This window comes from Saccostrea cucullata, unplaced genomic scaffold (genome assembly GCF_032062105.1).
Source record: "Saccostrea cucullata isolate Sc308-1 unplaced genomic scaffold, CSIRO_AGI_Scuc_v1 ctg208, whole genome shotgun sequence".
Taxonomy (NCBI): domain Eukaryota; kingdom Metazoa; phylum Mollusca; class Bivalvia; order Ostreida; family Ostreidae; genus Saccostrea; species Saccostrea cuccullata.
Window position 1 is genome coordinate 198613 of NW_026930701.1, and position 13101 is coordinate 211713.

The 13101-nt window shown below is 33.9% G+C and overlaps 1 protein-coding gene across 1 annotated transcript; it reads right to left on the reverse strand.

The window, feature by feature from the left end:
* Positions 1-3545: 3545 nt before the first annotated feature.
* Positions 3546-11631, reverse strand: LOC134229694 (uncharacterized). Its single transcript, XM_062711462.1, has 3 exons — positions 11537-11631; positions 8581-9522; positions 3546-6794 (listed from the first exon to the last, which is right to left on the reverse strand). The coding sequence occupies exons 2-3, from the start codon at positions 9487-9489 to the stop codon at positions 4476-4478; spliced, it is 3228 nt and encodes a 1075-aa protein (XP_062567446.1). The 5' UTR covers positions 9490-9522; positions 11537-11631; the 3' UTR covers positions 3546-4475.
* Between the last annotated feature and the right edge of the window lie 1470 nt (positions 11632-13101).

Consider the following 13101-nt stretch of genomic DNA (forward strand, 5'->3'; position numbering starts at 1 on the left):
AGGGCCATGGAGAAGAGAGCATCCCCCGCCAACAAATTACATTCACTGGATACGTATAGGTTGTAAAATGCATAAGCAATGTTAATTTGTTTTAATTCCCTCTTAATCTATTTTCATTTAATGAAAAAAAAAATGAATTGGCCAGAATAAACTTTTTCCTCTTAATTTAAGACGCCTAGTACATATAGTGCTTTTGGTTCAGTTAAGAATATTCCCTATAATTTTAAGTAACCTTATACCGGTATTACCTTAAACATTTATTTAACTTTTAAATAACCGGTATAATGATTATCATAGTTATTATGATCCATTTTATAAGCCGGAATGAAATACCTGAATAAAAAATTATCATTCAAACCACGGAATAGGCGTGAAGATCAAATAAGAAAGCCATATTCAATACCTGTATACATTTTTATTTTTGAAAATGTATGGCATTCACAGTTAAATATACGTATATACAATTATACTTACATCTAATGGCAACTCTCGAAAATTAAATAACACCACACTCGATTTTTAATTCCCTTCTATTTTGTTAAAAAAAAACTTCACTTCAAAAGATTCCCAAATAATACTCAATTATAAGCATGTATATAATAAAAAAAAATCTCTGTCGTGAATGATAACTTTCAGGTGTCTGCATATTTATAGGACTCATTGAAGGTATAAAGTTACTGGGAAGAGCGCAACGGCCTTCATCAATCATTTCACGGCATATATAAATTGTATCATCAATAATAGTTCACGTGAATATGTAATATTGTTATGTTTGATCAATTACATCAAATTTAATGTTTCCGAGTAATAATTAAAGCATTGAAATTAAAAGTGTTCGATATCTTATTTTTTTGCGGATCGGACAAGATGAATAATTTATGTGATGTTTGGCGTAATGTTTTTTTTTTTATTTTATTATTTTTTGGCTTCATAAAAACATTTGATGAAGGGAATGTGCAGTTTATGATTAAATCTACCCCTCTTTTGACGTATAAAATATTTTGATACATGTCTTGACATTGTTTATATAAAAATAAATCTAAATTCTAGTGAAAATTTAAATTGTACCACAGTTTATTTTTTTTTTTAAAAAATTGGGAATGATTCCCAATTGCAAATCTGTATACATGTACGAGAATGAAATTAAACACATTTGTTTTTAATAGCCAAATTATTTTTAAATAGTATAATCTTTCCTCAACAGTTAAACTTTTATATAAGTTTACTAATAGCATGAAGTATTTTTTTTTCTGGAAATGTACAGTACTTTTACCGTATGCATAACTATTGAAAAAAGTGAAACGTTAAAGATTAAAATAAGGAACAGTGTTCAAGAATACATTAAAAATACTTTGTAAAGATTGCATCAAACACAGGCTCTGTATGTTCCAAAGAGGGGTTTAGGTGACTAAGAGGGACAAGCATCAATTGTGAAATAACTAAAGCTTTACTTAGACATCGTATTCTCATTTATATATGCAGGTTTTAGTTTAAAATTGCGAATCTGAGTTCTGTTTTTTCCCTTTATTAACATGTTTCATGTTCTACAGTTTTTACTCTTAAACTAGACGTAAAAATCACTTCTTCTGAAGAAGAAGGCCTGTCTTCATTCTTTGTAAACATGCTTTGTTGCAACCACTGTTAAAATAACGACCACTATTGAAATAATTATATCAATATTGGTTGAGAGTGTATTTCAATAACAATCATAGTTTGCAACAACTATTGAAATAAAACCACTATTGAAATAATTATTTCAATAGTGATTGAGAGTGTATTTCAATAACAATCATAGTTTGTAACCACTATCGAAATAATTATTTCAATATTGGTTGAGGGTGTATTTCAATAACAATCATAGTTTGCAACAACTATTGAAATTCGACCACTATTGAAATACTGTAGATCACTAAATTTTATTTCATTGCCTCTTTATCAACAAAATTTTCACGAATTGTGGTGATTGCTTTATATAATCCATATGAATACTATATGAAATTCGAGCACACTAATTACGCGAAAATAAAGTTCCCGCGAATAAAAAGTGATTTACAGTAATTATTTCAATATTTGTTGAGAGTAACAATAACAATCACAGGTTACAACCACTATTGAAATTCGACCAATAGTTGTTGAGAGTGTATTTCAATAACAATCACAGGTTACAACCACTATTGACATAATGCTCACTATTGAAATAAAGATTTGAATAGTGATTTAAATATAGATTTCAAAAGTAATTGAAATATTGATTTCAATATTTCTTTAAACAATGATTCCAAAAGATATTAAAATAATTATTTTAATAGTGCTAAAAATACCAAAACCGCATTGCAAGCTTTATGGAAGTATCTCAACTATTTAAACAAATATTAAGATGAATTACACATTCTATTATCTAGCCCAATAAACTAATTTACACATTCTATTGTCTAGTCTAATAAACTAATTCATTGAGTTTAAAATATGATAACTAAAGTTGTTTTATGTTTTCCTTTTTTGTAGAAATTTCAAATAATACACGGACACTTCTTTATTAAACTGACTTACAAATGTACCTATACATGTAATTCAAACATGTTTGTGAATGTTATAAGCAAGCTCCCGCTGAAACCAACAGACAATCGATTGATATATTCAAGTTGAAAATAATTTGTTATATATATAGTTCATTTTTGTCATTGATCTGGAAATGAAAGGATCATCAAAACATCTAGATGTAGAAATTATAATATCTAGACTACATTGAAAAAGAAGAAGACTGATAATTTTGAGTACAAACTTTCTGATGAAATATTCATCAGATAGAACTATATTGTCATTCATATTCGTGGGATTACCTACACTACAAATATGGATAAGTAAAGTCAATTAAAGTTCAAAGAAGACGTTAATGTCAGGACATTAAAAAGCAAAATTTCTAGTGAAGTTAGTATTCGGTTTATTACAATGCCAGGTGAAACGTATTTTCAACTTTTGAAATAATAATTCACAAGTAGTTGTAATTTTAATAGTAAACTCATTAAAAGAATTAAAAATGTTTGAAAACCTAATGAACAATTAATCCTTGTATTTGTAATAGTTAAGTTACTTCAATGTGTCTAGCAATGTGGTTTTTGTATTTAACTTTCAGCAACTAACAAAATAATGATTTAAATCACTTTTGAAATTGCCATTTCAATCACTATTGAAATCTTTATTTCAAATGTGAACATTATTTCAATAGTGGTTGCCGCCCGCCTATGTTTCTTATTGAAATGCACTCTCAACCACTTTTGAAATAATTATTTCAATAGTGGTCGTATTTCATGATGATTTCATGGTTGCAACCTATGTTCTTATTGAAATACATTCTCAAACCACTACTGAAATAATTATTTCAAGAGTGGTCGTTATTGCAATAGTGGCTGCAACAATGCTTTTTGACCTGGTTTTACTCTGATTTAAACTAGGTGTAAAAAGCAGAGGAAAGAGAGATTTAAAACAACGAGTCCTCTTCAAGTTTCATTTGAAACCAATTCATTATAATAAATTAAAACAAAGAATTCTTGTTTGGATTTAATTTATTTCACAAGACATAAAGAAATCCACGTTGATTTATAACAATATTTAAAATACAGCGGTTCTAGCGCCTAACTGCAAAAAAGGAAAAAAAAAACAATACATTGAAGTCAAAAATGACTATGGAGTTGTCACCAAGGAAATTATTTTAGTCATAGCCATTATGTTATTCTCACTCTTTCTAATATTGGACTTTTACGAGAAGAACCGACTTTCATAGTTGACGGTTTACTTTTAAACCAGCATCATGTATTGAGGTACAGAATTGATAATAGATAAGAACGCCTTTATAGTGGTCATAGGTAGTGCCTCTAATGTTGTTAGGGGCACTAACATGTGAAGACCGGGAGCTGAGGGTAGCGTGGTTGTCGTTTTCTTTAAGGACAACCAATTTACGCTTTGAAATAATTTGTTAATTGGTTGAATTAAATGTTTAGATCAATACGTATATCGTAAAAGAGCTTCCGTACATTGTTCGAGTATAAAAGTAAGCTGTAAACTGTAAAAGTCAGCGCTACTCGTAAATGTCCAATAACTCATTCCCAATCTGACTCTATTTATTTCTTCGATTTGTCATACTTATCCTAATTTTAAATCCACTTCTATCTTTATCCTTGCCTATGGAAGAAATGTCCCCATCCTGAGATACTTGCTTTCAGTGATAATGCTCAACAGTATAAGGAGTAACTTCACTAACATTTAATTATATTAGTTTTTTAAAATATAACTATGAAACAATTTTTTCTTCTAATTTTATCTCATACAAGTATATAAAAATTTTTGGTGCTTATGTCTTTCTTGTACACGACGTTTTGTCTGATTCTTTATGAGAACATTCTATGAAACACATAAATTGAATACCGTAATCTCAGCTAATTTAACGACCATCATAGATTGAGACGACATCGCATGTATTATATTAACCGTATAGGCTGTCTTAATGTTGTTCTTCCACCCAAATAACGAAGCTGTCCGCCATTTTGAAGGAGAAATCTACTTGTTGTGCCCCTGTCTAACGGTCTTCGCCTAAAGAATCGAACCTGTCTGCTTTGAAGTGACGTAGTATCGTCTCGTGGTGACAGGAGACCGGAAGCTTCAGAAGAAAACCCACTGATAGGAACCGCCGGTCCTATAGGTACAGACCTATCGCCCTCCAGAGAACCAACGGGTTGAACGGGAGACATGGATATGAAACCGTCGTTATAAATTAGATTTTCACCCTGTGAACTTCCACTTGAGGGTTGTGAATCGGATAAGACATCTCCTCCTCGGTTCACAATTGGTCGCACACGATCGGTTCTCGTGACTGAGACTTCATCCACTGTCTGGGTAGGACCCCTTTGACTCAAAAACGGGTCTCCTATTCTGCTGACGTCAGAGTCCAAGACAGGCAGGCGATCACCGACATCATCTACAATATTTGATCTATCGAAGATTTGGGATTGAGGTCCCGTGTTTTCTGTTAATATATCCATTGTTTCGGGGAATCCTGGTCTCATAATTTCCGTTCCTCTTGGTGTAACTGGTGGGATTTGAGATCCAGCTAAAGCCAATTCAGGATCAATCGACAATGTCATTGGGGTCGCAATACGATCCAAATCTCTTCTTGCACTCCCTGGTGAATCAAGAGGAAGCATGTCATTTATATTATCTAGAGGCATTTGCATGCGGTTTTCAGTAGCCATGTTTACCCCTCCCTGAAAATCATCAACAGGTTGTGTTGTAGCTCCTGCTTGTCCTACCATGTCTTGTTCATTTTGATTTAGAGTGCGTATAATTTCCTCTTCTCTTTGGCTTAATCTGTTATACGCATTCAAAAGGTTTTCGATATCATTACGAATCTGTGCTCTTGAGATAATGTTTCTTTCCTCAGTAGGAATAACTTCGTCCATTCGAGCATTGTCGACTGGATCCCTAGACGTTTGTGGAAAACCAGTGCCCTGGACTGGAGGCATAATTTCTGGAAAGGAATTCAGCTCCACTGTTGGGTCTTGAGATCCTATAACATTCATATCAATTTCACTTGGCAGTGTTCCTTGGGGCGCTATACGATCTGATGCTCTTCTTGCAATAGGAATCATTTCATTTTGATTATCAAGTGGTCTTCCCATTTCTGTCCTGAAATCACCAACAGGTCTTGTGGCGCCGGGTGTTTGTCCTGTGATGTCTTGTGGTAAAGTATCAGGCGCTTGGCCATTCTGATTAAGAATACTCAGAATTGCATCTTCCCTTTGGCTCAATCGATTGTACTCATTCAACAGATTTTCAATGTCATTACGAATCTGAGTTCTTGGAATAACATTGCTATCGTCACCTGGTATGACTCCTCCCATTTGATTACCAGGGATTGGATCACTCGGTGTGTTTGGAAAACCAGTGCCTGGGATTTCACCTGGAAGTCCAGGAATAGAGTCTACACCAGAAACGGATGGTAGAGGTGATGGGGACGGGGTTGCTCCATCAAAGGAATCCATAAAATTCATAGCATCCATGCTTGACCCACGTACTGTTGGATTGAGTGGCATTTCATTAATATCGGAAGGAACAGCAGAGTCAATATTTGGCATCTGTAGACTTTGAAGTCTCTCCAAGAGTCCAGCATTAGCTTGTTTTAACCTTTCGATTTCTGACTGAATAAAAACCAATTCTTCATCTGGTGTCAAAGGTTGGCCTCCACTTGAACCGTCCGGACCCATAAAATTCGATATTGGTGAAGCTTCTGGTATAACCACTGGCGGTTGTTGACTAAACGCTCTTGGGGCTCCAATTCCCAGATAATCACGGATGGCGTCCTGAATTTGCTTTAAAACTGCGTAATTATCACGTATTTGTATATCAGTGTTTTCCAAGGAAATTCGGTAATTCTCGTCAGTTAACTCCCCTCTGGAAAAACTTTGATCTAAGGCCTCTCGGCGACGCATCAGTAGTTTTAGGTCATCGATAAGCTTTGCTTCTTGTTCTCTGAACGCAGTAAGATCGAGATCTCTTGATTCAGGTGAATTAGCGTTCCCCACTACAGGTGTAGGATTCCTCAGAAAATCAGACATCGGTGAAGAACCTGTGTCTGGAATTGTTTGTGTGGGTTGTATTGTGTTCAAAGTACCAGGACCAGCATTCAGGACATCATCAGTAGTTCGTGGAAGTTCGGATCGAGCAGACGATATCGGTCTCTGTAGGGCGTCAGATGGAAAACCGTCACCTTCAGCAATGCTCTTGAAATCAAGTGTCACGGTCTGTAATCATGAAAAAAAGTACATGTTAAAACCTATTCAGAAATCACTGTTTTAAAAGTCTCTTTTTAAAATTTATCAATAAAAATTTTAATTCCTTTGTTTTTTATTTCATATTTTAAAAAGATATTAATATGACAATAATTTGTGTTATAATTTTTTCATTTCTATATCTTATAATTATTTTACTATAGCGCAGTCAAAATCCTTTGGAATTTATTAAATCTCTAAACATTTGGCCTTTATATGTAAGATATAAATTTTGATTGTAAGTAACTCGTTTATCTAAAACAAAAAATTGATTTCTTAACCTTTGAATGTTGTTAGAGCTTCTTGCTGATTCATTAATGATAGATTAAATAAAATTAAAGAATCAAGATCTGGCTTGTTGAGTACGCAAGGTCATCAAGGATAGCTCGAAACCTGGGATAATTTACTTGACAGGCGAATTTTTCTACTGTGCAATAAAATTTTAAATTATATTAAAAAAGAATGTTTGATACATTAGAATTTTCACAAGGCCCCCAATGTCAATATTCCTTCCAAGTGATGTCAGAAAAAAAAGACAGTCGCACTATTGATTGATTGATTGTATACTGTTTAACGTCCCTCTCAAGAATATTTCACTGATATGGAGACGTCACCATTGGCGGTGAAGGGCTGCAAATTTAGGCCTATGCTCGGCACTTACGGCCTTTGAGCAGGGAGGGATCTTTATCGTGCCACATCTGCTGTGACACGGGGCCTCGGTTTATACGGTCTCATCCGAAGGACCGCCCCATTTAGTCGCCTTTTACGACAAGCAAGGAGTACTGAGGACCTATTCTAACCCGGATCCCCACGGGGGGACAGTCGCACGATATTTCTATGCAAATTAGGTCTCTTTAGCTCAAGACCTTTCGCCTGGTGAATTTTACATTCTATTTGAATTATCCGTATGAAGAAATTATGTGCAGTTTATAAATGAGATTGCTCTAACATAATTGACTACTAATTAATATTCATAACATTCTGCATCAACTCGAAAGTTTCCATTTCTTTAAAATTTTACATTACAACTTACAAGTATGTTTTGTTTTTCATTATCCCTCCGTTATATTTATATAGGAAGACTTGATTGTGATTATCAGTTGACAACTCATTACAGCGTTTTTTTAATAATATGTTGGTCACACTGATGCAAGAAATTACTGTTTTTAATTTTAAAAGGCGGTCGTAACGCCTTCATGAAATGATAGATCATCTGTATCTCTAAAAGAATAGACATGCGTGTGCACCTCTTGATCGGTGAAAAGATTTTGCCAACTTGCAATGAACACTTACATTTTATCGCAAAAATGATTAAGACACTACTTCTGGGTTTTTCTTATGACTAGAATATACTCTCACTTTGGATTTTCATATCGAAAAGGCGGTCGCAACTTTTACTTTTTTAACAACAATATTAATATTGTCATTTCCGGTAGATGATATGAAAAAAAGTCAAACCATCGGCAGGAGAACTTTAATCGAAATCGTTAGTATATAAAAATTCCCATTTTCTGTACGTTCTATACATTATTATCTTCAAAACCCTTATGGAATTAGTACCCATTGTATCTTCAATATGGTCAATAAGTAATGTAGAGAATGAACATCATTTCTACAAATGAAGAAATCAACTAAACTAACTTTCAAAGAGTTATCTCGGAAAAAGCAAATAGAAATGGAAATATCGATAACTACATGTGTATGCAATAGCATTAAGGAGAGAGAGAGAGAGAGAGGGAGGTTAGGGGGAGAGACTTACCTCGTTTGTACCAGTATCAGGGTTATACACGGTCTTTGTTATTGTTGGATTTCCACCACTTATGTAAGCATCCAGCATCGACTCCATCTCCGCTACTGAGATCTTGAACCTCTGCATTATGTCCTGTAGGTTTTTGGTGTACATGATACTGTAATTGGAAACATTCCCGCCATAATTGTCTAAGGATGAAGGTACGGCAGGGGGAGCGGAATCGAGAGATGTAGGAACCACAGAGGGTAGAGGAGAGTTTAGGATACGAGGTCTTGTCGGAAGTGGAGAGTCGAAAGGAGCAAGTCCTGAAGGCGTTAGGGAGTCAAATTGACGGGGGTCTGTGGGTTCTAAGGAATCAACGAATGTCGGGGGTTCCGTTGGTGGTAGAGGGTCTAATTGAAGGGATCTCCTAGACGGTAAAGAGTCGAACTGAGGAGGCGCCGTTGGAGGTAGTGAGTCGAATCCAGGTGGCTCCGTGGGTGGCAAACGATCGATCTGAGGAGGCGCTGTTGGGGGCAGTGAGTCGAATCGAGGTGGATCCGTCGGTGGCAAACGATCGATCTGAGGAGGCGCTGTTGGGGTCAGTGAGTCGAATGGAGGTGGATCCGTCGGTTGCAAACGATCAAGCTGTGGAATTTCGCTTGTTGATAGTGGGTCGAACTGAGGTGGTTCCCTAAGTGCTAAAGGATCAAGTTGAGGGGGAGCCGTGGGTGTCGGAGAATCGAACTGCGGGGGATCCGTTGGTGGGAGGGAGTCGAATGAAGAAGGTCCTGTAGGAGGAAGAGAGTCGAGGACGGGAGGTCCGGCGGTGGAGTCGAAAGTCGGGGGAGCCGAAGGAAGAGGTGGTAGAGGAGATTGTGAAGAGGAGATCTGAATCAGAGATGCCAATACAATTACAGCTGCCGAAAATTTGAACATGGTGGTAGATTTCTTCCTTAGAATGATCTTTATCTGAAATGAAAAATAATATATATTTATAATGTTGTTTGGTATGGTTTTTATTTTTTTTTTCAGAGTAAGGTATACTGTACACATGCTATTTGAGTAGATTGGGTTAATTTTCTTCTAAGTTGATAAATAAACTATTTTTATTATTATTATAAAGTAGAATTATGGAAAGTAAACAATTTCAAGCAATCTTAACACTGACAATGATAATTATAATAAAGCATAATTTTCATTAAATTACTATGAAGATTTATATCTATTTATAGTATATAGGTGTATCTATTTATAGAATATAAGTATAAGGATAGCCGATAAAAAAAACTACATTCATGGAAATGACCATTAATTGATTTTTTTTTTATTTGCTAATTTTTTTTTTTTTTTTTTAGAAATATGATGTGTCCATCAAATAAACAATTTTTTACTTCTGGAGACCAGTTTTGGTTACTAAATTAGTAAAACGCAGATTTCTTTTTTTAAACATGGGACTAAGACATTCGAAAGGACAGATAACTCATTGCTCTTCCATCAATATGACGTAGTATACATAGGTGCCTGTTAGCTTTTTTTGATTAGGTAATAAATTGATTAATGAATAATAACATTCAAAAATGTAGTTTTTACTAATTTAATTTAAAAAAGTGTTTGAATGTTCCAGTGTTGTTTTAAATGCCTCAAATTTGCAGTTTGGTTAGCTTTTAATAAAAAAAAGTACAAAATTATATTTAAAAAATAGGTCCATCAATTATGGAGAGATATAAGTGTCAATGCAATATTTAAAAGAAAAATGACACCAAGGAAAAAAATGCCTATTTTTGAAAATATAAAAAAAATTCGAGACTTTCACGACAAACAGGTGTTAAACGACGTTTTTTCCCCTGTTTATTAGAGTTTTACCAATAGACAAAAAGTAGTTTTGGCCACAAGAATGTTTTATTTTTCCGGTAATTTAATATTTGGCAAATATTTCGAATTCTTGTAGAACATAAATAGCAAGCACATTATAAAATAAAGATTGTCCAAAAAATACGCAAATTGACTAATTTCAACTCTCTCCAGTTTTGTTTTGAAAATAAATGTTTTTTGTTTTGTTTCAATATGAAAAATCTTAAGAAAATTCGGCATGTAGAATATTGGCCTTTATAATTTTGAGAAGTTTTAAGTAGTATTCGACAGGATGATAAATTTTCTTTGCTGGCAAGATCATTGGTTCGACGGTACAATTTGAAAAAAAAGTTTACTCTTTAACAAGATCGATGAATTCCTTTTTGCTCCAACTTTTTTGAATATCCTACCTTGTTCAAGAAATCATCAGAAAATAAATAAATAAATTCATTTGTTGTTTTATAGCTTCTAAAGGTCAAGATCTAGTAAATGACTCTAGACTAACTTGTTGGTGCTAGATCCATTATGACGTCATAATCAATTTCAACTTTCTTTTTCCCGTACTTTACGGCTTTAGCAGAGTTATGAAGAAAATAGTGTAATTTCATGACATTCAATTTGAAATCATATGAAAAGTAAACCGGATACCTATATTAAATTTGATATTATTTTAAAGAAGAGGCCATGAACAAACAAATTACCCTTTTCTGAGAGACTGTGGGCAATCTGGATACATTTCCTTTGTCGAATATAATAAAAACTCCCATATTCATGACAGGTTTTCTTGATTTTGCATTGAAAATGACAGTTTTAAATACAGTTCTTCATCTTATTTACCTACAAATTATGCCCCGAAACACCTTATTTGACCAAGCTAAAGTTGTAAAGCATCAATAAAGGAATCTATTTCTCAAATTTGATAAATCTGTAGGCACCATTCATTCACTAGATCTTGACCTTGAAAGCTACATGGGATTTTTTTTTTTGGTAAACAGATATATGTTATAGGACAAGATTGTGTTTTCTTGTTATCAGATGGAAGAGGAAAAACAGTATCATTAGCAATTAAAAGAACACAGTTTCTTCAGGAGGGAGACACACAGTACTCTGATCAGAAAATAACCCGACTTACCTTAAGCTAAGGTTCCTTGTCTTTGTCTTTCAAACCAAAAGCAGCTCTTATAAATTAGAGCCCATTTATCAAGAAAGCGCACACTGTTAACTGCTTGCAAGGTTGCTCAAAGGACTTGAAAGACGGTTAAAGTCTACTTAATTGATGCACATGTATTCTGAATTTCCGCATTTTAATAGTTTTTCTTCATTGTGTAAACAATCAATTTTGGTTTCAAAGAAAATTTATAGTTTTTTATGTAAATGATGCAAGGCTGAAACAGTTTTCAGTGTAATTGTTTGTAAATCTTTTTTTGTTTGTATTAATTATGTGGATTCATTAAGTGCATGTTTTACATTGCCAATAATTTATACAAAAGAAGATGCATTCATTAGCTTATAAAGATTTCATTTAGATTCGAAACTGCTAATTTAACTGACATGTCTGATTAATTAAATATTATGTTGATATTCTACACGATAAATATACGACGACAAACTAGTGCTTTCACCATGTTAACATCAACATTCTACCTTCTCTTGATTCTTTTTTATTATATAGAAGTGAATAGGTATCTACTCGATGTGGCTTTATTATTGATTGAATGCTATGAAAATAATATATATATTTAAAACAACATCTTTAAATTCTTAAGTTTTCAAAAACTTCAGCTCAATCACAATACAGACATTGACACAACGTTGGTCATAAATTGTATAAATGTAGATGGGCCAATGTTGGGTCAAAGTAGGATATTGTACCGGTACACTTATTTGTAATATCGGGGTACATTGACCTCATGTTCTTTGGTAATGTTGGCCCAGTGTCTTTATTTTGAATGGTTATTTTTAATCTTATGTCGATACGATATTTAAAAGTGAGCTTGGAAGAAAAGATACCATCTAGTCTGACACATCTGACGAACTGTTTTATAATTAGATATTTTAACTGAAAGACGTTATTGGTAATCTTACAACCAAGTTTTACGATAAAGGTGACGACTTTATCTTTTTCTATCGTCATCTACCCTTACTTATGCAACAATAAATCTTCATTACCTGCATACGGATTTTATATCTCTCAACTGATTTGATACGCAAAGACATAATCTACGTAAGAATAGATTCTAAAACAAGGTTAATCATTGTCCGGCAAACTGATGAATCAAGAATATCAGCAGTTTAGTCATCATTTCGTAACTTCTATGGTTGATACGGGGACCTTGTCAGCAAATACATTTTATCATTAAATCAAATCCTAACTGACGTGTATATGCTTACTGTTGGGGCACTATTTATTGAATTCATTGAATTGACGACGGATTATTCGTTAATCCCGATAAGGACAAGAAAAATGCACACGGCAGGTGTGACAGATCGGCATGGGATGCTTACTCCTCCGTGGCATCTGATCTCAGCTCTGATGTTTAGAAGATCCGTGTTTGCTCTGCTCAAAATTTTCTATTTGTTTTAAATCGACTTTTTAAATTGAATACTGTTTGTTACTTATTTCCATATTTCACCTAATGCATGAAAAGTAATAATGTTTAATTTGTCTTAAATAGTTAAGTAAACGTTGGCTCAATC